At 67.8% G+C, this 27,185-nt stretch overlaps 5 protein-coding genes across 5 annotated transcripts; 4 read left to right on the top strand and 1 right to left on the bottom strand.

The window, feature by feature from the left end:
• The first annotated feature begins 1,201 nt into the window (after positions 1-1,201).
• Positions 1,202-3,075, top strand: LOC143171831 (homeobox protein otx5-like). Its single transcript, XM_076360921.1, has 3 exons — positions 1,202-1,298; positions 1,717-1,868; positions 2,452-3,075. Exons 1-3 carry the CDS (start codon positions 1,202-1,204, stop codon positions 3,073-3,075), a joined length of 873 nt encoding a protein of 290 aa, XP_076217036.1.
• Positions 3,076-7,757: 4,682 nt separating this feature from the next.
• On the top strand, positions 7,758-12,812 carry PRSS16 (serine protease 16). The gene is made up of 12 exons (XM_076360907.1): positions 7,758-7,809; positions 8,671-8,786; positions 8,911-9,010; positions 9,589-9,712; positions 9,809-9,932; positions 10,037-10,114; positions 10,232-10,279; positions 10,377-10,649; positions 11,145-11,277; positions 11,356-11,535; positions 12,463-12,596; positions 12,690-12,812. Exons 1-12 carry the CDS (start codon positions 7,758-7,760, stop codon positions 12,810-12,812), a joined length of 1,485 nt encoding a protein of 494 aa, XP_076217022.1.
• Positions 12,813-14,031: 1,219 nt separating this feature from the next.
• On the top strand, positions 14,032-21,269 carry B9D2 (B9 domain containing 2). Its single transcript, XM_076360906.1, has 6 exons — positions 14,032-14,124; positions 14,362-14,438; positions 14,519-14,652; positions 14,736-14,898; positions 20,226-20,473; positions 20,552-21,269. The coding sequence occupies exons 1-6, from the start codon at positions 14,032-14,034 to the stop codon at positions 20,866-20,868; spliced, it is 1,032 nt and encodes a 343-aa protein (XP_076217021.1). The 3' UTR covers positions 20,869-21,269.
• BCKDHA (branched chain keto acid dehydrogenase E1 subunit alpha) lies at positions 16,104-19,823 on the bottom strand. Its single transcript, XM_076360923.1, has 9 exons — positions 19,734-19,823; positions 18,814-18,972; positions 17,669-17,755; positions 17,472-17,580; positions 17,203-17,364; positions 16,919-17,125; positions 16,689-16,830; positions 16,427-16,598; positions 16,104-16,330 (listed from the first exon to the last, which is right to left on the bottom strand). Exons 1-9 carry the CDS (start codon positions 19,818-19,820, stop codon positions 16,160-16,162), a joined length of 1,296 nt encoding a protein of 431 aa, XP_076217038.1. The 5' UTR covers positions 19,821-19,823; the 3' UTR covers positions 16,104-16,159.
• Positions 21,270-21,873: 604 nt separating the features above from the next.
• LOC143171838 (transforming growth factor beta-1 proprotein-like) lies at positions 21,874-23,027 on the top strand (the record flags this gene model as incomplete). The annotated part of the gene is given in 2 exon segments (XM_076360927.1): positions 21,874-22,179; positions 22,867-23,027. Coding segments are annotated over 2 exon segments (462 nt in total), but the record flags the coding sequence as incomplete, so codon positions are not given.
• Between the last annotated feature and the right edge of the window lie 4,158 nt (positions 23,028-27,185).

The following is a 27,185-nucleotide window of genomic DNA, read 5'->3' as shown; positions in this document are numbered from 1 at the left end:
AGGGTGACGTCCCCTGGCTTGGAGACAAGCCATTGGCTCCGTCCTCTGCCTCGGAGATGGGATCTGGGCGCTGAGGTGACCTTCCTTGGCTCGGGGACAAGCCACCGTCTCTGTCCCCAGCTGGGGGATGGAGTGACCGGCTCTGGGGTGGCCAGCCCCGGCTTGGGGACAAGGTGCTGGCTCTGTCCCCAGCGCAAGGATCGGGTCCCCGTGCCGGGGACGGGCTTTGTCCCCAGTTTGGGGACAGGGCGTCCTCCCCCGGTGTTGGGGACAAGCCATCGCCTTGGGGACAGGGCGACCGGCTTCGGAGCGGCCTCCCCTGGCTTGGGGATGGGGCCAGCAGCTGCGGGGGGACGTCCTGGCTGGTGCTCTCGATTGGGGACCGGGTGAGGGTCCCCTTCCCCGAGGGGGTCCCCGCTCTGTCTGTCCGTCCCCGCCCCCCTGGCGCCAACCGTGTCCCTCTGTCCCCTCAGCGCAGCCCGTGCACATCCCGCCCGGAGCCCGGGGGACCGCGGGGCGCACAGGTAGGACCCTGGGGAGGGGGGGGGAGTCGGGACAGATCCTGCGCCTGCCCCGGTTACCCGTCCCCACCGGGCACCCCCTGTGTCCGTGCCGTGCCACGGTGCGTTGTGCCATGCCGCATTGTTGTGCCGTGCTACGCCGGATTTGCGGTGCGCCGTGCCGTGCCATGCCGTGCTGCACCGTGATGTGCCACACTGTGCCGGGCCGTGCTGCGCCAGGCTGGGCCGTACTGGGCCAGGCCGTGCCATGGTGTGCCGGGCTGCACTGTCCTTGCACCATGCCGGGCTGCACCGTGCTGTGCTGTGCCGTGCTGTGCCGTGCCGTGCTGCACCATGCGGTGCCGTGCCGTGCTGTGCCGCACCGTGCCATGCCATCCTGTGCTGTGCCATGCTGTGCCGTGCTGCACCGAGCCATGCTGCACCGTCTGGTGCTGTGCAGTGCCATGTCACGGTGTGCCGTGCTGTGCTGAGCCATGCTGCACTGTCCGGTGCTGCGCCGTGCTATGTCACGGTGTGCCGTGCTGCGCCGAGCCACGCTGCACCGTCCGGTGCTGCACAGTGCGGTGCCGTGCTGCGCTGTGCTGGGTGTGACACCCCCCCCCCCGTGTGCCCCCCTCGCAGCCGACGCCCAGCCCACCTCGGCAGCGCCGGGGCCTGGCGCGGAGGGTCCCGCCTGGAGCATGATGTCCTACATCAAGCAGCCCCACTACGCCGTCAACGGGCTGAGCCTGGCCGGGCCCGGCATGGACCTGCTGCACTCTGCCGTGGGGTACCCTGGTGAGCCCCGGCACTGGGACGGGGCGAGCCGGTGCTTCCCCGGGGAGTGGGGCGGGGGGGGGTGGGTGTTGCACGGGGGTGGGACGCGCAGGGGGTTGCATGGGTCGCACAGGGGGGGTTGCAGGGGGATGGGATGCACGGGGGGGGGGGGGTTGCAGGGGAGGTGGGATCCGCCGGGGTGGGGTTTGCAGGGGTTGCGCAGAGGTTTTGCCTGTGGGCAGGTTGCACGGGGGATTTTGCACAGGGAAGGTTTTGCACGGGGATTTCACCCGGGGTTTCGCGCACGCTCCCCTCCCACCCCGGCCCCCGCAGTGCAGGATCCCCCTTGCACCCCCGATCCCCCCCCCGTCCCCATCTGGTGGTCTCCCGTGGAGCAGGGGCGCAAGGGGGCTGCCCTGACCCCCCCACCCCACTGCAGCCACGCCGCGGAAGCAGCGCCGGGAGCGCACCACCTTCACACGGGCGCAGCTGGACATCCTGGAGGCTCTCTTCGCCAAAACCCGCTACCCCGACATCTTCATGCGCGAGGAGGTGGCCCTGAAGATCAACCTGCCTGAGTCCCGCGTCCAGGTGAGCCCCGGCCCCGCCGGCACGCGCAGGGGATGTGCGAGGCCCCGCATGCATGGGGAGGGTCGTGCGCGGCCCCACGTGCACGAGCAGGGGACGTGCATGGTCCTGCATGTGCAGGGAGGGTCGTGCACGGCCCCACGTGCACGAGCAGGGGACGTGCACGGCCTCGTGTGCACAGGGGTGGGCACGGCAGGGCTGGATGCGCCAGCGCACACATGTGAGTGTGTGCACACATGGGTACGGGCACTCCGGAGCATGCGAGGTGCCTTGCACACACCTGCAGGCCCAGGGCACGCAGCCGCGTGCTCCCACGCGCGTGTGCAGGCACGGGGATGTGATTCGATGCGCACACATGTGCGTACTGAGAGGACGCGGCTCAGTGCGTGCACATTCCTGGGGACGCAGCTTGGTGTGCACGCGGAGGGACGTGATCCGACGCACGCACGCATGCACGCACGGCCGGTGAATGCAGCTTGGTGCACGCGCGCGCACGTGCACGCCCAGGGGGGGCAGTTCATCGCACGCACGCACCCGTGCAGGGCGCCTGCCTCCATTTCCCCCCGCTCAGCGCCCGCTCCCGCAGGTCTGGTTCAAGAACCGCCGGGCCAAGTGCCGGCAGCAGCAGCAGCAGAGCAGCGGCCAGGCCAAGGCTCGCCCTGCCAAGAAGAAGAGCTCCCCGGCCCGCGAGGCGGGTGCCGAGGCGGGGGCGGCTGGGCCCTACAGCCCCCCGCCCACCGCTCCCGCCGGCACCCCCAGCTCCGCCGCCAGCGCCACCGTCTCCATCTGGAGCCCGGCTTCCATCTCGCCTGTCCCCGACCCGTTGGCTTCCTCCGCCACCCCGGGGTTGCCGCGCTCGGCGCCTTTCCCCGGCACCTACAGCCAAGCCGCCAGCTACGGTCAAGGTTATGCCGGCTCAGCCGCCTATTTCGGGGGCCTGGACTGCAGCTCCTACCTCTCGCCCATGCACCCGCAGCTGGGGGCCCCCGGGGCGGCGCTCAGCCCCCTGGCCGCCCCTGCCATGGGTGCCCACCTGGCCCCCTCGCCCGCCGGCTTGGCGGGGCAGGGCTACGGCACCGCCGGGCTGGGCTTCGGCCCCGTCGACTGCCTGGACTACAAGGACCAGGCGACCTCCTGGAAGCTCAACTTCAACGCCGCTGACTGCCTGGACTACAAGGACCAGAGCTCCTGGAAGTTCCAGGTCTTGTGAGGGCGGACAGGCCCCGGCTCCTGCCGACGGCACCCGAGACACCCACCCCCCCCCACCCCCCCCCGGGCTGGTGCAGGCTCGGCGGCAGCCCACGCCACGCACCCCTGCGCCACAGGGCACCTGCATGGCACGGAGCATCCCTGCGGCACAGGATGTCCCCGCGGCACGGAGCATCCTCCTGGCACAGGGCATCCCTGCACGGAACATCCCCCGTGGCACGGAGCATCCCCGCGGCACGAGGCATCCCCACGGCACGGAGCACCCCGGCACGGAGCTTCCCTATGGCATGGACCAGCCCCGCGGCATGGGGCATCCCCACGGCACGGAGCACCCCGGCACGGAGCTTCCCTATGGCATGGACCAGCCCTGCGGCACGGGGCATCCCCACGGCACGGAGCATCCTGGCACGGAGCTTCCCTATGGCATGGACCAGCCCTGCGGCACGGGGCATCCCCACGGCACGAGCATCCCGGCACGGAGCTTCCCTATGGCATGGACCAGCCCCGCGGCATGGGGCATCCCCACGGCACGGAGCTTCCCTATGGCATGGACCAGCCCCGCGGCACGGGGCATCCCCACGGCACGGAGCATCCTGGCACGGAGCTTCCCTATGGCATGGACCCAGCCCCGCGGCACGGGGCATCCCCACGGCACGGAGCACCCCGGCACGGAGCTTCCCTATGGCATGGACCAGCCCCGCGGCACGGTGCATCCCCACGGCATGGAGCATCCCTGCACCACAGACTATTCCTGCAGCACGGCGCGTCCCTGCAGCATATTGCATCCCCGTGGCACGGGGCATCCCTGCACGGAGCATCCCTGCACCACGGACTATTCCCACAGCACGGAGCATCCCCACGGCACGGACCAGCCGCTCACCGTGAGGCAACCCCGTGGCACAGGGCGTCCCCACAGCACGGAGCATCCTCCTGGCCCGGAGCATCCCTGCGACGCAGAGCATCCCCATGGCCCGGAGCATCCCTGCGACATGGGGCATCCCTGCATGGAGCATCCCCGCACCGTGGACTATCCCCGCGGCACGGGGCGTCCCCATGGCATGGAGCATCCCCGTGGCACGGAACATCCCTACGACACGGAGCATCCTCCTGGCCCGGAGCATCCCTGTGAGACGGAGCATCCCCATAGCACAGAGCATCCCTGCGACACGGGGCATCCCTGCACAGAGCATCCCCACACCGTGGACTATCCCTGCGGCATGGGGCATCCCTGCGGCACGGGGCGTCCCCATGGCACGGAGCATCCCCGCATCACAGGCCGTTCCCACGGCACGGAGCATCCCCGTGGTACAAACTATCCCGGCGGCACCACGGCGCGTCCCCGCGGCACGGAGCATCCTCCTGGCACGGTGCATCCTTGCAACGCGATGCAGCTCCGCCAACGCGGAGCATCCCCGTGGGACATGCAGCGGGGTGGGGACCCCATTCCAGCCGGTGTTGGGGAGCGTTCCCGTCCCCCCACTGCACCCCAACTTCCTCCCCCAGGCCAGAGCCCCGGGTCTCCCCCGTCCCCCCCCTGTAGCTGCGTCTTCCCCCCCCCTGTGCAGCTCGGTGCGGGGCTGGCGAGCGCATGGAGGAAGGAAAAGGCTTAAAAAAAATGAAATAATAATAAAAAAAAAAGTGGAAAAGAAGGAGGGGGTGCGCCCTCTGCCTCTCTCGGTAACAGCAGCGGCTAACGAGGGGCTGCTAACGAAGGGCTGCGTGGAGCAGGTAGGGAGCTGGGCCGGGGGCGGGGATGACACACGATGACGACACACGGGGGGGACCCCGGTGTCACCCCATCCTGGGGCGAGAGACCTGAATCTCCTGCCGAGACGGGACCCAGGTGGCCGGGCCCCCTCCCTGGCGCCCGGAGGCAGGGGGGACCCAGGCGGCCGGCCCTGGCTGGGGGGGTCCCGGCCCCCGTTTAACCGCCCCCCCCCCCCCCCGGGTTATTTTTACTGATCTAATTTAGCAAATGGGGCGGCTCCGGCTGGGGGCGAATTAGAGGGATTAGGGGCTGGGTGACAAATTGGTCGGGCGATGGCAGGTGACAGCTGCCCGCGGGGTGGCCACCACCCGCCGCAGGGGTCCCTGCACCCCCAGGGACCCTTCTGCACCCCCATGCAGCCCCGTAGACCCCGTGCGGCCCCCTGCATCCCACAGACCCCCGTGCACCCCTCTGCACCCCCATAGACCCCTGTGCACCTCCATAGACCCCCCCGTGCACCCCTCTGCAGCCCCATAAACCCTGAGCAGCCCCATGCACCCCCATAGACCCCCGTGCACCCCTCTGCACCCCCCATAGACCCCCGGGCACCCCTCTGCAGCCCCATAGACCCCTGTGCACCCCCATAGACCCCCCCCATGCACCCCTCTGCAGCCCCATACAACCCCATAGACCCCCCCCGTGCACCCCTCTGCAGCCCCATACAGCCCCATAGACCCCCATGCAGCCTCGTGCACCCCCATAGACCCCCCCGTGCACCCCTCTGCAGCCCCGTGCATCCCCATAGACCCCCCCGTGCACCCCTCTGCAGCCCCATACAGCCCCATAGACCCCTGTGCACCCCTCTGCAGCCCCGTGCACCCCCATAGACCCCCCCGTGTACCCCTCTGCAGCCCCATGCAGCCCCATGCAGCCCCATAGACCCCCATGCAGCCCCGTGCACCCCCATAGACCCCCGTGCACCCCTCTGCAGCCCCATACAGGCCTATAGACCCCCGTGCACCCCTCTGCAGCCCCGTGCATCCCCATAGACCCCCCCTGTGCACCCCTCTGCAGCCCCATGCAGCCCCATACAGCCCCATAGACCCCCGTGCACCCCCCCATAGACCCCCCCCCGTGCACCCCTCTGCAACCCCATACAGCCCCATGCACCCCCATGCAGCCCCATAGACCCCGTGTGACCCCGTGCACCCCCGTGCAGCCCCATGTGCCCCCTTTGCACGAGGGTCCCGGCCCCGAGGGACATGGGGGGGACACACACACCCGGGCTTTGGAAAAAGGAGGGAAAAAAAAACCCATGTTTCCCTTTAACCCCTAAATCCGCCCCGAAATGCCGCTGCAAATCCATTAGGCGCTAATCCGGTGATGCAAGTGGCCCCGCGGGGCCCAGAGTGGGGCCTGGGGGGCTGCCAGGCCTGGGGGGCTGCGCCTGGGGGGGACGGGCACTGGGGGGGGGGCGCCAGGGGGACCCTGGCTTTGCTGGGGGGTCTGTGCACTCGGGGGCGGGGGAGCCGTGCACTTGGGGGTCTGTGTGTAGGGTCCCTGCGTATGGGCTGGAGGGGTCTCTGGGGGGGGGGTCCTGGGGGGCTCCTGGGGGGGGGGTCCCTGCACATGGGGGTCCCTGGGGGTGCTCTGGGGGGGGGGGTGTGTCTGTGCACATGGGGGTCCCTTGGGGGGGTCTGTGCACTTGGGGGGCTGTGCACTCGGGGTCTGCGTGTAGAGTCCATGCGTATGGGCTGGAGGGGTCTCTGGGGGTGTCCTGGGGGGTCCCTGCACATGGGGGTCCCTGGGGGTGCCCCAGGCTTGGCTGGGGGGGGGTGTCTGTGCATGGGCGTCCCTGGGGGTGCCCTGAGTTTGGCTGGGGGGTCCCTGCACATGGGGGTCCCTGGGGGTGCCCTGTGCACTCAGGGGGCCATGCACTTGGGGTCTGCATGTAGGGTCCGTGTGTATGGGCTGGGCTTGGCTGGGGGGGGTCCCTACACATTGAGGTTCCTGGGGGTGCCCTGGGGGGGGGGGAATCTGTGCACATGGAGGGTCCCTGGGGGGGGGGTGTCCCTGCACGTGGGGGTCACTGGGGTGCCCCAGGCTTGGCTGGGGAGGGGGAGGGCGTGTCCCTGCGCATGTGAGTCCACGCACCGGGGGCGGGGGGGGCGGTGGAGGTGGGGGTCCTGCCCGCCCCCCCCCCGGGTTAACCCAGGCCCCGCCAGCAGGTTCGCGGGCGCCGGCCGGGCAGATGGAGCCTAATCCGGGCTGAGCCGGGGCGGGGGGGCCGGGGGGGGGGGGGGGGGGGCGGGTAAGAGGGTTAAGCCCGGTTTAACGGCCCTAATGAAGGAGATAAGGAGGGCGGCGGTGCCAGGGCGGGGGCTGCGTGCGGCCCCCCCCCGCCCCGGTGGGACGGGGACAGGGACGTGTTGGGGCTGGTGTCGACGCCACGCAGCGTGGGGACGCCCTGGCCTGCGTGGCCCCTTGCACACGCACACGGGGGGGGGGGGGGGGGGTTGCACAAGCCAACAGACCGTGCAGGTGGGTGTGCAATGCATGCAGGGGTGCACAGTCCATTGTACACGCAGATTGGAGGTGCACGACCCATTGCACACGCGTGCAGGGGTGCACAGCCCATCGCACGTGCAGATTGGGGGTGCATGGCCCATTGCACACACAGATTGGGGGTGCACGGCCCATTGCACACGCATGCAGGCGTGCACAGCCCCCAGCGTCTCCCTGCACCCCTCCCGGCACGAGGGAAACCGAAACTTTCCCCCCGCCCTGGACAGGCCCATGGAGCCCATAAAAGCAGCGAGCGGAGCCTGGTGTGTCCCGGTGCATCCCGGTGTGTCCCGGTGCTGCTCCCGGTGCTGCTCCCGGTGCATCCCGGTGTGTCCCAGTGTGTCCCGGTGCTGCTCCCCGTGCTGCTCCCGGTGCCGGTGCCTGTCCCGTCCCGCTGCCCCGGCCCTGCCATGTCCCGGCGGCTGCTGCTGCTGCTGCTGCTCCTGGTGCAGACGGAGGCAGGTGAGTGGGGGGGTCGTGGGGGGCTGGGGGGGGGCCGGGGGTCCCAGCGCAGGAGCCAGCAGGGCTGTGGGACCCCAGCTGGGGCCTTGGGGACCCTGATTAGGGTGATGGGACCCCAGTTAGCACCACAGGACCCCAATTAGTGCCCCAGGACCGCCATGAGGACACTGGGACCCCAATTAGGGTGATGGGACCCCAAGTAGCTGCACAGGACCCTGATGAGGGTGCTGGGACCCCAATTAGCACCACGAGACTCCAGTTAGCACCACAGGACCCCAGTTAAGGCCATGGGACCCCAATTAGGGTGCTGGGACCCCAATTAGCACCACGGGACCCCAGTTAAGTCCATGGGACCCCAGTTAGGGTGATGGGACCCCAATTAGCACCCCAGGACCCCAATGAGGGCGTTGGGACCCCAGTTAGCACCACGGGACCCCGGTTAGCTGCACAGGACCCCGATGAGGGTGCTGAGACCCCAGTTAGGGTGCTGGGACCCCAATTATAGTGACGGGATCCCAATTATCACCGCAGGACCCCAATGAGGGCGCTGGGACCCCGATTAGGGTGCCTGGGACCCCAATTAGCGCCACGAGACCCCAGTTAAGGCCATGGGACCCCAATTAGGGTGATGGGACCCCAATTAGCAGCAGGGGCCCCCAGTTAGCACCCCAGGACCCTGATGAGGGCGTTGGGACCCCAGTTAGCACCAGGGGACCCCAATTAGCAGCCCAGGACCCCAGTTAGAGCCAGGGGACCCCGATGAGGGTGCCGGGGAACCCCGACAGGGCGCTGGGGTCCCTGCTCAGGGTCAGGCTGGGAAGGGGCTGAGCCCTGACGAGCTCGTGGCACGTGTGTCCCCAGGCCCCAGCCAGGAGGGGCCGGGGGGGCCGGGGGGGAGCAGGGGGGCCCCCCTGGAGGGGTCCCTGCTCCAGCCCCTCGACCACTTCGACCGCCTGGAGGGACGCAGCCTCAGCCAGGTAGGGGGGGGGGGGGGGCGCACGTGGCACACACGTGGCACATGCATGGCACGTGCACACGCATGGCACGTGCACACGCATGTGCTCCCCCCCCCCCCCCCCCCGGCCCCCTGCTTTCCTGCAGAGGTACTGGATCAACCGGGAATTCTGGCAGCGGCCGGATGGCCCCGTCTTCCTGCTGCTTGGGGGGGAGAGCGGCATGTCCCCGGGGGTCCTGAGCAGGGGTACGGGATGGGATGGGGACGGGTTTGGGATTGGAATGGGATTGGGACGGGATTGGGGATGGGGATGGGGATTGGGATGGGGATGGGATGGGATGAAGATGGGATGGGATTGGGATGGGATTGGGATGGGGATGAGGATGGGGATGGGATGGGATGGGATGGGGATGGGATTGGGATTGGGATGGGAATGGGGATGGGATGGGGATGGGATTGGGATTGGGATGGGATTGGGATGGGATGAAGATGGGATGGGGATTGGGATGGGATGGGGATGGGGATGGGGATGGGGATTGGGATGGGGATTGGGATGGGATGGGGATGGGGATGGGGATTGGGATGGGGATGGGGATGGGATTGGGATGGGGTTGGGATGGGATGGGGATGGGATTGGGATGGGATGGGATGAAGATGGGATTGGGGTTGGGATGGGGATTGGGATGGGATTGGGATGGGGATAGGATTGGGATGGGGATGAGATTGGGATGGGATGGGGATGGGATGAAGATGGGATGGGGATTAGGATGGGATGGGGATGGGGATGAGGACAAGGACGTGTCCGTGTCCGTCTCCGTGTCCAGGCCACATGGTGGAGCTGGCGCGGGCGCACGGGGCGCTGCTGGCGGCGCTGGAGCATCGCTTCTACGGGGGCAGCCGGGGGCCGGGGGGGGCCCCCGACCTGCGCTTCCTCTCCAGCCAGCAGGCGTGAGTGGGGGGGGGGAGGGTGGGGGGTGGGGGGGGACACCCGGACACTGGGGTCCCCTCACCGCCCCCCCCCCCCCCCCCCCCAAAATCCCGCAGCCTGGCTGACATGGCCGCCTTCCGGCTCCATGTCACAAGTGCGTGGGGCCTCAGCCCCAACCACACCTGGGTCTGCTTCGGGGGGTCCTACGCCGGTGCCCTTGCCGTCTGGGCGCGTCTCAAGGTGGGCTGGACGCCTGGGTCCCCATCGTCCCCCCCCCGTCCCCCCCCCTGGGGTGGGTGGGTGGCTGGTGACCCCGCTAGGGGTGACCCCCCCCCGTGCCTCAGTTTCCCCACCTGGTATCTGCTGCCGTCGCCTCGTCCGCTCCCATCCGGGCTCAGGTTGACTTCGCTGGATACAACCGCGTGAGCGCCCCCCCCCCCCCCCGCCCCCAGGCTCCCCCCCGAACCCCCCAGGCCCCCTGGACCCCCCGGACCCCCAGCCGGGGCAGCATTAACCCCTCGGGTCCCGTCTCCCCGCAGGTCGTCTCGGCCGCCCTCTCCAGCCCCACCGTGGGGGGGTCCCCAGAGGTAGGTCCAAGTGGGTTGGGGGGGGGACACCCACGATGTGGGGGGGTGCACAGTGGGGGACACCCCCCCCCCCCCCCGCCCCCTCCATCCATGCCAGCAGTGCCTGGGGGCAGTGGCGGCGGCCTTCGCGGCGCTGGACCAACGGTTGCGTGGCCGGCGGTTGGTGGGGGTGGCGCGGGATTTCTCCTGTTGCCGTCTCCCCCGGGAACCGGGGGACCGGGAGCTGCTGGCGGAGAACGTGGCCGACGTCTTCGCCGGGGCGGTGCAGTACAACGGCCGCCGGCCTGGTGACTCGGTGGCTGCCCTTTGCCGCGCCATGACCGACGGCCGCCGCGGCTCCCCGTACCGCCGGCTCGTGGCTGTCAACAAGGTGGGGGGGTGCAGGGGGGGTGTGTGTGTCATTGTACCCCACTGCACCCTCCTGGCCCCCCCACCGGTACCCTCCTGCACCCCCTTTTAACCCCTTGTACCCCCTTGTACCCCGCTGCACCCCCCTGTACTCCATTGCAGCCCCCTGTACCCCACAGTACCCCCCTCTGCACCCCACAGTACCCCCTTGCACTCTGTTGCACCCCATTCTACCCTCCTGCACCCCCTTGCTCCCTCCTGCACCTCCTTGTACCCCACAGCACCTCCCCTGCACCCCACAGTACCTCCCTGCATCCCATTCTACCCTCCTGTACCCCATTGCACCCCCTCGTTCCCCATCACACCCCTTGCACCCTCTCATATCCCTTGCACCCCATTGCACCCCGTTGCGCCCCTCGCACCCCATTGCACCCCCTCATACCCCATTGCACCCCTTGCACCCCTCGCGCCCCACTGCCCAGGGGCTGGGGGGAGCCCTGAGTGCGGCCCCCCCCAGGCCTTCCTGCAGCGTGGGGGGCTGCCCTGCACCCCCAGTTCGCGGCGGGCAGCCGTGCAGGAGCTGCGTCACCCCACGACCGGGGGCAGCCGCCGGCTCTGGCTCTACCAAACCTGTACCGAGTTCGGCTTCTGTGAGCACCGGGAAGGGTGGGGGTTAGGGTGGGGGTCAGGGTGTGTGGGGGTCATCAGCCGTCCCCCCCTGTCCACAGACCCCAGCTGCCGGGACGCCGCCTGCCCCTTTTCCCGATTCCAGACGCTGCAGGCACAGCTCAGCCTCTGTGCTGACGTTTTCGGCATCACCCCGGCACGTGTCCGGGCCGCCGTCACCTTCACCAACGCCTTCTATGGGGCTGCGCACCCCAGCACCCACCGCGTCCTCTTTGTCAATGGTATGGCATGGCTCGGCACGGCTTGGCGTGGCACGGGGCACTGCGGCATTGCATGGTGCGGCACGGCATGGCATGGTGCAGCATGGCACAGCATGGCGTGGCACAGCGTGGTGCAGCATGGTGCATCACGGGGCACAGCACGGTGCAGCGCAGCACGGTGCAGTGTGGCACAGCATGGCACAGCACGGTGCATCGCGGTACAGCATGGCACAGCATGGCATGATGCAGCACGGCGCAGCACGGCGCAGCACGGTGCATCACGGCACAGCGTGGCACAACCTGGCACGGTGCAGCGTGGCACAGCGTGGCACAGCACGGTGCATTGCGGTACAGCATGGCACAGCCCGGTGCAGCACGGCACAGCATGGCGCAGCACGATGCATCGTGGCGCAGCGCGGCACAGCATGGTGCAGCACGGCACAGCATGGCGCAGCACGATGCATCGTGGCGCAGCGCGGCACAGCACGGCACAGCACGGTGCATCGTGGCACAGCGCGGCACAACCTGGCACGGTGCAGCGTGGCACAGCACGGCGCAGCATGGTGCAGCGTGGCACAGCGCGGCACAACCTGGCACGGTGCAGTGTGGCACAGCGCAGCACGGCACAGCACGGCGCAGCATGGTGCAGCGTGGCACAGCGCGGCACAACCTGGCACGGTGCAGCGTGGCACAGCACGGCGCAGCATGGTGCAGCGTGGCACAGCGCGGCACAACCTGGCACGGTGCAGTGTGGCACAGCGCAGCACGGCACAGCACGGCGCAGCGTGGCACGGCATGGTGCAGGGTGACCCTGGTGCAGGCTGACATGTGCAGGGTGACACGATGCGGGGTGACACGCGCGGGGTGACGCGGTGCAGGGTGATGCGGGGCAGGGTGCCACCTGCGGGGCGCCACGTTTCGGGGTGACGCGGTGCCTGCTGCCCGCAGGTGCGCTGGACCCCTGGCACGTGCTGAGCGCGGGGGGGGGCCGTTCAGGGGTGCTGATCGCGGGGGCCTCCCACTGCGCTGACATGGCCCCCCCCCGCCCCGGGGACCCCCCGGCGCTGAGGGCTGCCCGCCAGGTGAGTGGGGCCGGGGGAGGACACGGGGATGGACGGACGGACGGACACGCTTGGGGGGGGCCAGCCCAGCTCACCCCCCCCCTGTGCCCACAGCGCATCGCGGCCCGCCTGGCGGCATGGCTGGCCCCCCCGGCCCCCCTGAACCACACCAGGACGGGGGGGCCCCGCGGGGGGAACGGGACCCAGGCATCCTCTGCTCCCCGTCAAGACCCGTAGGCCGCTCGGCCACACTGTGGGGGGGGACAGGACCCAGGCGTCCTGACACGCCCCCCCCCCCCCAGTTTCACCCTGCTCTTCAATATGGGGGAGACCCAGGCGTCCTGCACCCCCCCACCCCCCCCGACCCCCATGGCCCCCCCGGGGGGACCCAGGCGTCCTGCACCCCCACCACCCCTGACCCCCATGACCCCCCCGGCGGGACCCAGGCATCCTGCACCCCCCCACGACGCCCATGACCCCCCCAGGGGGATCCAGGCGTCCTGCACCCCCCACCCCCCCCCGACCCCCATGGCCCCCCCGGGGGGACCCAGGCGTCCTGCCCCCTATCACCGAACTGGGGGGGGGGCCCCCCGCACCGAACGGGCTGTGTGGGCGTGGCTACGCGCTCAAGGGGGAGTGGCTATGGCTCTAGGGGGCGGGGCTACGGGCGGTGGGGCGGGGCCGGGGGCGTATTTCTGTCACGCATGCGCAAGGGGAGGCAGCTTGGGCCCTGTCACGTGACGCGTTCAAGATGGCGGCGCTCAGGGCGGTAGGTGGTGCCTGCCGTCACCTTGGAGACGCCCTCCTGGAGGGGGGGAGGACACCCCCGAGGGCCTCCTCCCCAGTGACAGGGGGGCGGGAGAACCCCAGGGACCCCCGGGGTTCGGGGGGAGCCGGGGGGGCGGTTTTCGGGGGGGCCTGTGCCCCCTCCGCGGGACCCCCAAGGCCTAAAGGGGGGTAGGCCTGGGCGGCTGGGCCCCCCGGCACAGCACAAATGTGTGTGTGTGGGGTGTCCCTTCCAGGGCCCCCCCCCCCCCAAAAGCCTTTCTCTCCTTGTGACCCCACCCCAGCTGGGGTGGGGGCACCCCCGAAGAGGAGGGCCTGGAGGTGTGGGGGGGGGCACCAGCCCCCTCAGGGCGCAGGCAGAAGGACGAGACCCGGCCTGGCCTTGCCCCCCCCCCGCCGTTTTTGTGTGTGCCCCCCTTTGGGGAGCAGCTTTTTGCCCCCCCCCCCCCCCCCCGCTATAATTAAATCCTGATGTGCCCCCCCTGGCTGGCGGCTCCTGAGCCTGTTTGGGGGCACGGGGGTGGGAAACTGAGGCAGGGGCTGAGGCGGCCTCGCTCCCGCCCCACAGGTCCTGGGGTGCCGGGGGGCCCCAACCTTGCGCCCCCAGCCCAGGCAGAGCCGGGGGGCGGCGGGGGGGCTGCTGCAGCGCTTGGGCCAGTGGTTCTATGACATGGAGGCGGCGGTGGCCTGGGGAGAGCAGCTGCGGCGGCACCGGCTGCGGAACACCAACGCGTGCGTGGGGCTGGGTGAGGGCCCCCCGCCTGTGGGGCGGAGGCGGGGGGAGCTGGGTCGGGCCCCCCCTGCTTGTGGGGTGGGAGCAGAGAGGCTGGGGCAGGCTCCCTGCTTGTGGGGTGCAGGCAGAGGGGTGGGGTTGGGGCTCCCCCCTACTTGTGAGGTGTGGGTGAAGGGGCTGGATCTGGCCCCCCACGTATGGAGCACAGGCAGAGGGGTTGGGTCAGGCCCCCCCTGGCTCTCACCCCCCCTCCCCTCCCCCAGGTAGTGCGGCTTCCTCAGGGACACCTACGGGGACAATGTGGTAGCCGCCATCTTCACCCTGTCCTGCGGCGGGGGGGTCAGGTGAGCCCCTACCCCACTTTGGGGGTGTCCCCCTGCCCCCCGGGGCGGGGGCCTCGCCCTGATGCCCCCCCTGCCCCTAGATTTGAGGGGCAGGAGGACTGGATCCGGCCGAAGAGCCACTGGCGCCCCGAGGTGCTGCGCCTCCGCGATGTCCCCGTGGTGGCCGTGGACCTCAGCGGCTCCCCCCTCACCTACAACGGCTTGGACAACCTGGGTGAGCCCCGGGACACCCCCCCGGGACCCCCCCAAACCCCTTAGGGATCCCCCCCCCGACCCCCCTCTTGCCCCCCCCCCCAGTGCCGCTCACCCAGCTGCAGCACCTCGACCTGAGCGGGTGCCCCCACCTCGACGACTGGGCGCTGGGGCGGCTGCACGTCTTCGGGGACAGCCTGCGGGAGCTGTCAGTGGCTCGGTGTCCCCGCGTCACCGAGAGGGGCCTGGCCACCCTCCACCACCTCCGGTGAGCAAGGGGGACGGGGGAACCATGGGGAACCGCCCCCCCCATGCCCCTGATGGTGCCAGCTGCCCCCCCCCCCCCCAATCTCTGTCCGTATCCCCCCCCCCCCTCCCCAGGAGCTCCGGCGCCTGGACGTGGCAGGGGTGCGGGTGCCCGCAGGATACGGGCTGGTCCGTATCCTGCTGGAGGAGATGCTGCCGGGCTGCCAGGTCCTGGGCATGGACCTCGGGGACGGCGCGGGGACGGGGACGGGGACGCCGCCACTGCTGGGGCAGGAAAAGGCCCCTGCCTGAGGCCGACGGGGTTTTGGGGTGCAGAGGGAGCCACGCCACCTTCCCCCCCCCCCGCCCCAAGCATTAAATGCATGGCAGCTGCACGCTGCCTCCCCTCCCTCCGTGGATTTGGGGTTTCTTGGCAGCGATGGATGGGTTTCTCCACTTTTTGCCCCGTTCGGAGTGGCACTGGGGCCCCCCCCCCTTAGACCCCACCCCGGGGTTCCCAGCTTGAAACCAGCTGCTCCTGCGAGCGTTTTGGGAGGATGACGCCCTGTAACGGCTCCCGTGGGAACCAGGGAAGCGCCAGCTAATCCCCTCCCCCGCCCCGGGGGGTTTAGTACCCCCCAAGGGGGCTAATTCCCTCTCAGGGGTGAATTCCCCCCTCAAGGAGGTGAATTCCCCCTCGAGGGGTTTAATCCCTCCTCAAGGGGGGTTAATTCACTCCTCCAACTGTGTTAAACCCCCCCAAAGGGGGTTATTTCCTTCTTCCAAGGGGCTTTATGCACCCCAAGGGATTTAATCCCCCCAAAGGGAGTTAATTCCCCCTCCCGGGGGCTAATCCTCTTCGCAGTAGGGTTAATTCCTCTCCCAAGAGGGTTAAATCCCCCCTCCACAATTAATTACGCCCTCCAATGGGGTTAATTACCCCTCCAAGGAGATTAATTCCCCCCTCAAGGAGTTTCATCCCCCCCAAAGGGGGGCTATTTCCCCCTTCCAAGGGCGCTAACCCACCCCGAAGGGATTAATTCCCCCTCCGAGGGGCTTAATCCCCCCTCAAGGAAGCTAATACCCCCCCTCCAAGGGCCTTAATCTCCCCAAAGGGGGTTAACCCCCCCCCCCCAAGGGTGCTATTCCCCCCCCCACCCCAGGGTATTAATCCCCCCGGGGCAGGGGCCATCCCCTCGGGCGATGCACCCACCAAGCAGCCGGGGCGGGCGCACACCCGGGTTTATTTGGGTGTGGGGGTGTGGAAGGGGGGCGGGGGGGTGTCACTTTTCGAAGTGCTCGAGGGGGTAGTGCTCCCCGTAGTGCTGCAGGTGCCGTTCCAGAGCCGCCCGCTGCCGTCGCAGGTGAGGCGGCATCTCCCGGTAAACGTCAGAGAAGAGGAGCTGCGGGTTGGGCTTCGGCTTCCGCTCCTCTTGCTCAAACGCCTCCATCACCTGCGGGGCAGCGTCGGCGCCTTTTCCTCCCCCAGGATCCCCGGGGGGATCCCCCCCCCTTCCCCAAAATCCCCAGGGGGGAAATCACCCTGTTACCATCTTGCGGGAGCTCTTGCGCCAGCCCTTCTCCTCCTCCTCGTCCCACCAGCCCCGGTTCAGCATGTAGTGCCGCAGGCGGGAGATGGGATGATCCTGTTTGTCCCAATAATTCACCTCGTCCACCGACCGGTATGCCGAGCTGTCGTCGCTGGTGCTGTGGTGGCCGATGCTGCCAGGGAGGGTGTGTGTGTGTAAAAAAAACCCCCTTAAAAAGGTGTTTTTGGGGTGCGCCACCCCACCCTGCTCCTCCCCGGCGTACCGGTAGGTCATGGCTTCGATGAGAAAGGGCTGGTTCTCCGCCACGGCGCGGCGGCGGGCTTCTTTGGTGGCGTTATAAACGGCGAAGACGTCGTTGCCGTCCACCCGGATGGACATCAGCCCGTAGCCGGGTCCGCGCGCCGCTGCGGGGAGCGGGGACGGGTTGGGGTGCAAGCCCCTGAACCCCCCCTCCCCCTAAAAAACCCGGCATCTGCCCCCCCCCCCCCTTACCGATGCCGTCGCCCCGGTACTGCTCAGAGGTGGGGGTGGAGATGGCGTAGCCGTTGTTACGGCAGAAGAAGATGATGGGACACTCGAGGGTGGCGGCGAAGTTGAAGCCGGCGTGGGCGTCCCCCTCGCTGGCCGCCCCCTCCCCGAAATAGCAGATCACCGCCCGGTTGGCGTCAGCGCGCTTGATGGCGTAGGCGGCCCCCACGGCTGCGGGGAGGGAGGGAGGGGGTCAGGCGGGGGGGCGCGGGGCGGGGGGGGGGGGACACGGGATGGGGACGAGGCACCTTGCGGGATCTGGGTGGCCAGCGGGGACGAGATGGTGACGAAATGGCGGTCGCGGCAGCCGTAGTGGACGGGCATCTGCCGGCCTTTGCCGGGATCGCTGGTGTTGCCGTAACACTGTGCCATGAAGAGGTCCAGGGGGTAGCCCCGGTACATCAGCACGCCTTGGGGGGGGGGGGAACAGGACGACACAGCCGAAATTGGGGACAGCTCCCACCCTGCCCCCCCGCCATGCCCGGTGCCCCCCGAATTGGGGACCACTCCCCCTTACCCGCCTCCCGGTACTGCCCGAAGACCAGGTCGGTGTCTTCCAGCGCAGCCGCGCTGCCCACGTGTGTCCCCTCCTCCCCATAGTTGGTCATGTAGAAGGAGATCCGGCCCTGGGAGAGGGGGCACAGCGTGTTTGGGGGGGGGGGTCCATCCCCCCACTCTTGGGGTGTCATGTCCCGTCCCCCCCCTTATCCCTACCTGGCGCTGGGACTCGTAGAGGATGCGGTCCATGGTGTTGAGGAGCGTCATGGTCTTGTAGAGCTTCAGCACCAGCTCCTTGGGCAGCTGCGGGGCGGAGGAGGGGGAGCAGGGGGGGTTTTGGGGTGCCCCCCCCCGGAAGCGGGGTGTGCCCCGCTCCCCCCCCCCAACACATGGCGTTGCACACGGTTTGCTCCCATGTCTGTGGGGTGGCGCATGCCTGGATGCACGTGCCTGGGCCCGGACACCCCCCCCCCCGGTTTTGGGGGGGGGGGGGGTCCCACATACACAGATGGCACGGGTTTGGGGTGTCGTACGTGTGGCTGTCGTGTTTGGGGTACCGCGTACCTGCTTGTTGCGTATTTGGGGTGCCACATGCCAGGACGTTGCATGTTTGGGGCGTCATGTGCCCAGGCATTACATGTTTGGGGTGCCACGTGCTCGGATGTTGCATGTTTGGGGTGTCACAAGCCTGGCTCTGGCAAGTTTGGGGTGCCACACGCCTGGACGTTGCGTGTTTGGGGTGTCATGTACCAAGACATTACATGTTCGGGGTGCCACACGCCTGGACGTTGCGTGTTTGGGGTGCCATGTGCTCAGACATTGCATGTTTGGGGTGTCACAAGCCTGGCTCTGGCAAGTCTGGGGTGTCACGCGCCTGGACGTTGCGTGTTCGGGGTGTCATGTGCCCAGACATTATGTGTTCGGGGTGCCACGTGCTCAGACGTTGCATGTTTGGGGTGCCACAAGCCTGGATATTGCATGTTTGGGGTGTCATGTGCCCAAGCATTACACGTTTGGGGTGCCACGTGCTCGGACGTTGCATGTTTGGGGTGTCACAAGCCTGGCTCTGGCAAGTTTGGGGTGTCACACGCCTGGACGTTGCGTGTTCGGGGTGTCATGTGCCCAGACGTTACATGTTTGGGGTGCCACATGCTCAGACGTTGCATGTTTGGGGTGTCACAAGCCTGGCTCTGGCAAGTTTGGGGTGCCACACGCCTGGACGTTGCCTGTTCAGGGTGCCACGCGCCCAGACATCGCATGTTCAGGGTGCCGTGTCTGGGTGCCACACGCCTGGGCGCCGCATGCCCGGGATGCCCCCTCCCCATCCCCTTTCGGGGCCCCCCCCCGGCCCCGGGGCTGACCTGGGGGTCCTCGGCGGGGCTGACGATGTGGCCCTGCCGGTCCATCACCCGGTAGATGGGGATGCCCGAGATGACGTTGGGCTGGATGAACTCCAGCCGGTCGGCGAAGTCGGCCGAGGCGCCGGGGAACTGCGGCTTCTCCTCCGGCGAGGGGAACTCCTGCCGCGGCAGGGGACAGGGACGGCGGGATGTCCCCTGTCTGTCCCGTCCAGTCATCGTCGTCGTTGTCCCCCCCCTCCCTGGCACTGTCCCGCTCCCAAAAACCCCCCAAAAGTGGCCCCAGGTGCCTCCCTCCTGTCCCACCCCCTGCAGGGCCAATGGCCGGGGAGGGCGTGGGACGTGGGGACACAGGGACAGGGTGGGGGAACGCGGGGAAATGGGGACGGGGTGGGGGGACGCGGGGACGCAGGGACGGGGGGAACATGGGGACACAGGGACGGGGTGGGGGGATGCAGGGACGTGGGGACACAGGGACCGGGGGGGGAACATGGGGACACAGGGACAGGGTGGGGGGACGCGGGGACATAGGGACGGGGTTGGGGGACACGGGGACACAGGGACCGGGGAGTGAACATGGGGACACAGGGTGGGGGGACACGGGGACGTGGGGACACAGGGACCGGGGGGGGAACATGGGGACACAGGGACAGGGTGGGGGAACACGGGGATGCGGGGACACAGGGACGGGGTGGGGGGACACGGGGACACAGGGAGGGGGTGGGGGGACGCAGGGACAGGGGGGGGAACATGGGGGCGCGGGGACGGGGTGGGGGGACGCGGGGATGGGGTGAGGGGGGACGGGGTGGGAGGACGTGGGGACCCGGGGATGGGGCGGAGGGACCCGGGGACAGGCCCCGGGGCGGTGACACGGCGGGGACAGGCCGCTCCCGGTCGTCGCCCCCCCCCCGGGCCCCACTCACGGCGGTGCTGAGGCGCCGGGCCGGGCCGGAGCCCGGGGCCCGCAGGAGCCGCCACCGGAGCGCCCGCAAGGCCGCCATCGCCGCCATCTTCTGAGGGGCGGGGCCTCGGGGCGGGGCCAAGCGGCGGGGCGCGGCTTCGGGCGCCGGGGAGGGGTTTCAGGCCAAGGGGCGCGGCCAGGCGCGGAGGGGCGGTGCTGCGCGCGAAGGGGCGTGGCCGGAAGCGGAGCGTGGCACCGCCCCGCGCCCCGGAAGCGGAAGCGGCGACCATGACGGCGGAGGAGGAGAAAAAGAAGATGGCGGCGGCGGGTGGTGGCGGGTGTTGCCTGCGGCCCTTCTCCTGCGAGCAGGGGCTGCTGTCGCGGCCCGACGGCTCGGCCGCCTTCCTGCAGGGTGCGCCGAGCCGCGGGGCCTCCCCTCACGCCTCCCCACCCCGGGCCTCCCTTGTGTTCCCGGTTCTCCCGTCGGTGACCGCGCTCTCCCCTCCGTCCGCAGGCGACACCTCGGTGCTGGCCGGGCTCTACGGCCCCGCGGAGGTGAAGGGCAGCAAGGAGCTCCCGGACCGGGCGGCGCTGGAGGTGCTGTTGCGCCCCAAGGTGGGGCTGCCGGGTGGGTGTCCCCCGTTCGGTCCCGTCCCGGGAGGGTCCCCGGGGTGTCACCGGCCCCGCGGGGCCACCGGCTGAGCACCAAGGCCTTTTGGTGCCACCCTGTCAACGTCCACTTCGCCACCAAGGGGCTGCAAGGTACCGTGTGTGTCCCGTCCCGTCCCCCCAACACGTCCCTGACACCCCCCCCAGTCCCTGACACCCCGTCCCCTCCAGGTTGGCCCAAGCTGCACCTGCAGGTCTGGCACCAGGACGGGCTGGGGCGCAGCGAGGTGCTGGGCTACGGTTTCTGCCACGTGCCGGCCACCCCCGGGTGCCACGCGCTGGCCTGCGTCACCTGGCGCCCGCGGGGGACCTGGCGGGAACGGTTGAGCCAACGCCTGGTAGGGGGGGGCCCCCAGCTCCGAGCCCCCGAGGCTGCCGTCACCAGCGGCGCCGACCGATTCCGCCTGCGCACTGAGGCCGCCGGCACCGTCCACCTGCAGCTGGGCATCCTCCTGCGGCACTTCGGCCGCTACGGCGTCGAGTGTTAGCGGGGCGGGGGGGGGGACACGACCGGGGGCCACGGGGACGGGATGCTGGGGTGTCGTCCCCCCCTCCCCAGGACAGGACACCGGGGTTCCCCTGGGGACGGGATGATGGGATCCCCCGGGGACGGGGGTCCTCTGGGGACAGGACACCAGGGTCCCCCGGAGATGGGACACTTGGGGGGCCCCCCCCAAGGACAGGACACCAGGGTCCCCCGGGGATGGGACACTGGGTCCCCCTGGGACAGGACACTGGGGTCTCTCTGAAGATGTCCCAGGCACCTGGGACACCCCCCCCACCCCAGCCCCGTCACCACGCCTCGGTCAGCGATGGGGGGGGGGGTGTTGCCGTGGGGCCCCCCTCCTGTGTGTCCCCCCCTGCACCCCCATAAAGCTCTTGCACCGTGTCTGGTTTCCCTGTGATTTTTTTTGGGGGGGGGGATGCCTGGGGGTCCCCCCCCCAGCAGTGAGGGGGGGTCCTGGGGGTGGCAGGGACACCCCCCCCTGCCCTCTTTTGGGGGGGGGTCCCAGACACCCAGGTCCTTGGGGGGGGCGGGAGGAAGTGTCCCAGACATCTGGGTCTTGGCGGGGGGGCGGGGGGGGAGTGTCCCGGCTGCCTGGGTGCACCCCAGGGGGTCCGTGCCCCCTCGTGGGCCGTGACTCAGTTTCCCCGCCCCCCCCCCCCCCCCCCCCCCCCGGCGGCATTTCCTGGGTGGGGCCGCCCTGTTCTGCCACCACCGCCAGCCTCAAAACCTGCCGGGAACGGGCCGAGAGCGGGGAGCGGCACCGAGCAGCGCCGGCACCGGGCGGCAGGAGCGGAGTTTGGGGAGGGGGGCGGGGGGTGGGGGAAGAAGTTGCGAGGGTCCGGCAGTGGGAGGGCGGTGCGGGGTGTCCCTGGGGGGGGTGGGGGTATCCCGGGTAGGGGGGTGTGCGTGTGTGTCCCGGCTTGGGGAGGGTGTCCCGGGTTGGGGGGGGGGTGTGTGTCTCGTCCCGGAGGGGGGGGTCCCGGTGGCGGGATGGAGCTGGCCGTGCTGCTGGCGCTGCTGGGGGCGGCCCGGGCGTTCTCCACGTGCTGCTCGTTGGACCTGGAGGCGGCGCGGAGGAAACGCATCGAAGCGGTGCGGGGTCAGATCCTGAGCAAGCTCCGGTTACCGGCGCCTCCCGCCGAACCCCGGCCGCTGCCCGAGGAGGTGCGGGCGCTCTACAACAGCACCCGGGAGCTGCTGCGGCAGCGGGCGCGGCTGCGCCCCCCCGACGACCCCGATGAGTATTATGCCAAGGAGCTGCACCGCTTCCCCATGGAGCTGCCCGGAGAAGGTGAGGGGGGGGAGTGGGGGTGTCGCCCGTGGCCACCCGTGGCTGCCTGTGGCCTGGGTCACCTGTGGGAGGGCGGCGGGAGCGATGGTGGGGAGCCCGGGTGCTGCCGAGGGTGGTAGCAACAGCGATGCCCGGATGCTTGGGTGTCCCCCCCGCCCCGGTCCAGACGCCTGGGTGCCCCCCGGCCGGACGCCTGGGTCCCCTGTGGCCCAGATGCCTTGGTGTGTCGTCCCCCCCTGGGCTGGATGCCTTGGTCCCCCGTCCCGTCGTCCCCCCCCCAGGCCGGACGCCTGGGTCCCCCCCAGCAGCTCCTCCCGGCCGCGGTGGCGCTCGGGGATGTGCCGGACGTTGTGGTTTGCTGAGTAATTCACGGCTCTGAGGGAGCTTTGTTGAGCTTGAGGAGGCCTGGCCGGGCCCATGGTTACCCGCTGGGGGGGGGGGGGCGGGCATGGGGACGCCTGGGTCCCCTGGGCGGGGCAGGGGGGGAGCGGTGCTGACCCGCAGCATCGGGGCGTCCACGCTGCCCCCCCCCCGAGATCGGGGTCCAGGTTGCACATATAGGGTGGCTGGGGGGGGGGACGACTGGGACGGGACAGCAAACCGCTATGGCCATCGCTCCGCTCCAGAGTGAACGGCGCGGGGAGGCGGGGCTCGGTGGGGCGGGAGCACGTGACAGCGTCCCCACAGGCCCGCTGGAGCACTGGCGCCCGACGAGCCACAGCACCTTCTTCATCTTCAACACGTCGCGGGTGCGGGCGGAGATCGGGCGCGAGGCGCTGCTGCACCGGGCCGAGCTGCGGATGCTGCGGCAGCGGGCGGGCGCCGAGAGCCTGGGGGTCGAGCAGCGCGGTTAGGGTTAGGGTTAGGGTTAGGGTTAGGGTTAGGGTTAGGGTTAGGGTTAGGGTTAGGGTTAGGGTTAGGGGTTAGCGGTAGCGGTAGCGGTAGCGGTAGCGGTAGGGGTAGGGTTAGTACCGGAAGTACTTCCGGTTAGCACCGGAAGGCGGTAGTGCAGCTCGGGGGCCGCGCATGCGCGGTGGGGGCGTTGCGCTCGCTACTGCCCCCAGCGGCCGGGAGGCAGTACTGCAGCTCGGGGGCCGCGCATGCGCAGTGGCGCCCTCCGGCCCGCGCTCGCTACTGCCCCCAGCAGCCGGGAGGCGGTACTGCAGCTTGGGGGCCGCACATGCGCGGTGGCGCCCTCCGGCCCGCGCTCGCTACTGCCCCCAGCAGCCGGGAGGCGGTACTGCAGCTCGGGGGCCGCGCATGCGCGGTGGCGCCCTCCGGCCCGCGCTCGCTCCTGCCCCCAGCAGCCGGGAGGCGGTACTGCAGCCAGGGGGCCGCGCATGCGCGGTGGCGCCCTCTGGCCCGCGCTCGCTGCTGCCCCCCTACGACCAGCAGTCGGTAGTGCAGCTCAGGTTGCTGATAATGTTGAGATAGTAAAATTTTTTTAAAATTATAATTAAAAAAACCCCCAAATTTAAAACAGCTGGGGGATTCCCCTAGGGTTTTGGTTATTTTGTTTCCCTTCCCCGGTCTTGGCCGCTCTGCGAGGTGACGTTCATCGCGGGCGTTTGGACGGGGGTGGGGCTTGGACCGGGGTTTCTCGCATGTGGGGCGATTTTTCTAGCCCCTGGGAGCGGCGTTCCTGGGGAGCGCTGCCCTGGCACGTGGCACTTGCCTGTCATTGCAGGGAGGTGTGTTTAGTGGACGATCACGGGAAGACGGTTGCGGATCTTGCAGCTGAAGGGTGCGGGGAGGTGGACTGGGTTGTGGAGCGGGTGGGCCTTATCTGTGTTTTGGATTGGTAGGATTGCAAATTCTTTTGATGGGCGCTGTAGTTTCTGATGTAATGATATTTTTCCATTTTTATTTTCCGTGTGCAGATGTGGAAGTCAAGGGCCCGTCGAGATGAGCGGAGCTTGCTCTCTTTCTGCCTGGGAATACAAATTTTGGAGATGAATTTGCCCCGAAGAGGAAAACTTACACATGTAAAGTGATAGACCAAGTGCCTAATGGGAGTGAGAAATGTGGAAAAGAGTGTAGCTACTAGGTAGAGGATCGGAGGCACTAAATAGTTGCAATTCCTATTAAGGTAATGCTGAATTTTTCGGCTTGAAATGTAGGTATAATAATAATAATGAGTAAACAAGTGAATAAGTTTAACAGTAGCAATTATTTGATCAACTAGGCAGTAAGTACTTTTTTATCGTTGCAGTACAAGTACGTTGTGGGATTGAAATGTGGTTCTTGCTGGTGTTTCTTGTACCCCGTCGCTTGTCTAATTTTCTTCTTACGTCTCCCTCTATGCAGCTCCGTGTACCTATCTTTTAATTCTTGTATCCTGTCGCTTTCAAAGTTTTCTTTCTACGTCTCCCTCTATCCCTCTCCCTGTCCCTAGTTGTTAATTCTTCCCTCTCTGTCCTGTACCCCGTCACTTTTTAGACTTTCTTTCTATATCTCCCGCTTTCTATCTCCCTGTCCCTATTTGTTAGTTCTTGCCTATGTTTCTTGTACCCTGCCGCTTTTTGAAATTTTCCGTCTACGTCTACCTCTATCTGGCTCTCTGTTTCTATTTTTTATTTCTTGCCTACGTTTCTTTTCCCCTTATCACTAGAATTTTCCACCGTCCCTTGTCTTGTCTCTATCTTGTTGTCCTGCTGGTCCCTTCTGCCTCTCCCTCCTGCTCCCTGTCTCTCTCATTTATTCCTCCCTCTCCCCCTCCCTGTGTTTTCCCCGCAATCTCTCTGCTCTCCTCTCCACACCGTTGTCCTGCTCCCCGTCCCTCTCTTGTCCACAGCGTCCCGTTTCGTGGCTCCCTGTCCCACACCTCTTCTCTATGTCCCTCTGTCCTTCCTCCTGCTTTTCTCTTCCCTCTTTTCCCTCTGTCCTGCTGCCTTCGGGCACTGAGCCTCGTAGCCAACTCACTGCCAGGATTTCTTGTGCGCATTAATGAATCAACTTTTCCTGCCTCCCCTGTGCCCCTGGATGTGTTTGCAACTCCTGGGTGCAGAGCTCGTGCCTGTGGACGGGTGCAGGGGAAGGGGTGATGTGCTGTGGGGCTGGGGTGATGGCCCCCTGTTCCCAATGGGCTCCAGCTGTGGGCTGGGGCAGCCCAGGTGGGACCCGTGAGGTGAGGGTGGGGCTGAGCCCAGGGTTTAAAAAGGCTGCAGGTGGGGATGGGCCAGGGCAGCTCCAGAGGCTGAGGGTGGAGCTGGCCCTGCTGTGCCCAGGGGCTCTAGCTGGGGAGGGGGCTGCCTGGGCAGGCCTGCCTGCAGGAGCTGGCTGAGGAGCGAAAGCAAGGGGCTTCCAGAGGCAGCTGCCTCCAGCGAGGAACAGCCGGTCCCCGCAGCGAGGAAGGATCCCTCCCAGCTGTCCCTGACCGAGCACACCTCCAGCACATGGAGCCGGGAGCTCGGTGCCTCCCTTGGCCGCACATGTGAGCTGCCGTGCATCCGGGAAGCCTTGTGGGAGAGGAGCATCGAGGCACCCCCGCCTCCTCCTGGGTGGGCGAGGGTCGGGCAGCCGGCGCTGCGGAGGAGGAAGGGGCAGAGGCAGAGAGAGAAGCCTCGGGGCCATGTAGGTCTCCTGCCGGCACCAGGAGCTGTGGTGAGTTGTGCGTTCCCTCGTGTGTGGCCCATCCCTGCCACGCTTCTCCAGGTCTCTGCCTGCCTCCTTGCCTGTCCCTGCCTCCGTCTCCCTTTTGGGCTGTCCGGCTCCCCAAAGCTTTTTGCTCTTCTGCTAGCGCTGCCCTGTACACCGCTGCCTTATGTTTCCTTTCTACGCCTCTCCCTGTCCAGCTCCCCACCCACTATCATTTCATTCTTCCCACACTGCCTTCTTCCCCGTTGCTTGTGAAAATTGCATTTCCAGGTCTCCCTCTACCCGGCCGGCTCCCTGTGCTCTCCGTGACTCCCTGTTGCCACTCTTCCCATGTCCTTTCCCTGTGGCTGTCTGTCCAGCTCCCTCTCCCGAAATTTCACTTCTTACCCCTATGGCCAGTACCCCGTTGCTTTCTTAATTTTCTCCCTACATCTCCCTTTATCCAGTTCTACTTTTTAAGTTTTCTTTGTGTCTTTTATTTTTTTTCCTCTTCTCTTGGTTCATCCCGAGGCTTTAGAGGGTCTCCTCGGCACGCTTTTATCTCTGGAGTGTAATTTGTACCCCTCTCGGTTTGCCAGAACACCTCCTCAGGTCACGCCTATCCACGCCTCCCGAGGACATCTGTACTCTGTTCAGATCCCCTCCAGACTTCCTCCTCGTGTCCCTGAGCCTCCTCTGGTCTCTCTGGCCCGTTCAGGACCCCTCTAACAGTGTCACAATGCCTTTGAGGTTGCCCCTAGCACGCTTTTAGCTTTGTAGCAGACCTTGCACCCCTCTCATTCCCTCAGAAGACTTCTTGAGTCCGTATCCGTGAGCCAGCCCAGTTACTCGGTCCTCTCTTCCCTCTAGCCGTGCCTCTGTTCATTCCCTGGCCCTCTGATGACATGTTTACTTGGTTTATATCCCCTCTGGATTTCATCGTCGTGTCCCCAGTCCTTTTTAGGTCTCTCTGGCTCCCCCAGGACAGTTTTTTCTCCCAGTCACAATGCCTGCCGAGACCTTCCTTGTGCTCCACATCCATCCTGTAGCACTTTGAGCCGTAGAGCACTCATTTGTTCCTCTACGCTATCTAGGATTCCTGCGTTCGGTCCCTGGCCACCCGAGACTATCTGTACTCTGCTCAGGTGACCACCCGAGTTCCTCTGTGTCGTCCCCAAGCTTTCTTTTCTCTGTCAGCCCCCCTCAACCCCCCTCTCCTCACAGTCACGATGCCTCCTGAGACCCTCCTCGTTCTCCACAGCACCTCGTAGCACTTTATCTCTCTTTCCATCTCTCTTGTTCCATCAGAGCCTGCCGTCTGTCTTTGCTATGCAGCGCTCCTTCATTTTTCTCTGCCGTGGAGGGTGTCTCTGTTCGGTTCCTCTCTCACTCGGTCGTCTGTAGTTTGCCTAGATGCCCTCCTGAGAGTC

This window comes from Aptenodytes patagonicus, chromosome 32, assembly GCF_965638725.1.
Source record: "Aptenodytes patagonicus chromosome 32, bAptPat1.pri.cur, whole genome shotgun sequence".
Lineage (NCBI taxonomy): Eukaryota > Metazoa > Chordata > Aves > Sphenisciformes > Spheniscidae > Aptenodytes > Aptenodytes patagonicus.
The sequence above is the reverse complement of the archived record's forward strand: the minus strand, read 5'-3'. Positions and strand labels throughout refer to the sequence as shown.

Coding starts and splice junctions, on each gene's coding strand:
- LOC143171831 (XM_076360921.1), top strand. CDS start 1,202: ATGATGTCCTACATCAAGCAGCCCCACTACGCCGTCAACGGGCTGAGC. Junction 1,299..1,716: donor CTCTGCCGTGGGGTACCCTG/GTGAGCCCCGGC, acceptor ACCCCACTGCAG/CCACGCCGCGGAAGCAGCGC. Junction 1,869..2,451: donor TGCCTGAGTCCCGCGTCCAG/GTGAGCCCCGGC, acceptor CCGCTCCCGCAG/GTCTGGTTCAAGAACCGCCG.
- PRSS16 (XM_076360907.1), top strand. CDS start 7,758: ATGTCCCGGCGGCTGCTGCTGCTGCTGCTGCTCCTGGTGCAGACGGAG. Junction 7,810..8,670: donor CCTGGTGCAGACGGAGGCAG/GTGAGTGGGGGG, acceptor GTGTGTCCCCAG/GCCCCAGCCAGGAGGGGCCG. Junction 11,536..12,462: donor CCGCGTCCTCTTTGTCAATG/GTATGGCATGGC, acceptor TGCTGCCCGCAG/GTGCGCTGGACCCCTGGCAC.
- B9D2 (XM_076360906.1), top strand. CDS start 14,032: ATGGAGGCGGCGGTGGCCTGGGGAGAGCAGCTGCGGCGGCACCGGCTG. Junction 14,125..14,361: donor TGGGTGAGGGCCCCCCGCCT/GTGGGGCGGAGG, acceptor TCCCCCAGGTAG/TGCGGCTTCCTCAGGGACAC. Junction 14,439..14,518: donor TCCTGCGGCGGGGGGGTCAG/GTGAGCCCCTAC, acceptor CCCTGCCCCTAG/ATTTGAGGGGCAGGAGGACT.
- BCKDHA (XM_076360923.1), bottom strand. CDS start 19,820: ATGGCGGCGATGGCGGCCTTGCGGGCGCTCCGGTGGCGGCTCCTGCGG. Junction 17,581..17,668: donor TCTACGAGTCCCAGCGCCAG/GTAGGGATAAGG, acceptor CCCCTCTCCCAG/GGCCGGATCTCCTTCTACAT. Junction 17,365..17,471: donor CGGGCAGTACCGGGAGGCGG/GTAAGGGGGAGT, acceptor CCCCCCCCCAAG/GCGTGCTGATGTACCGGGGC.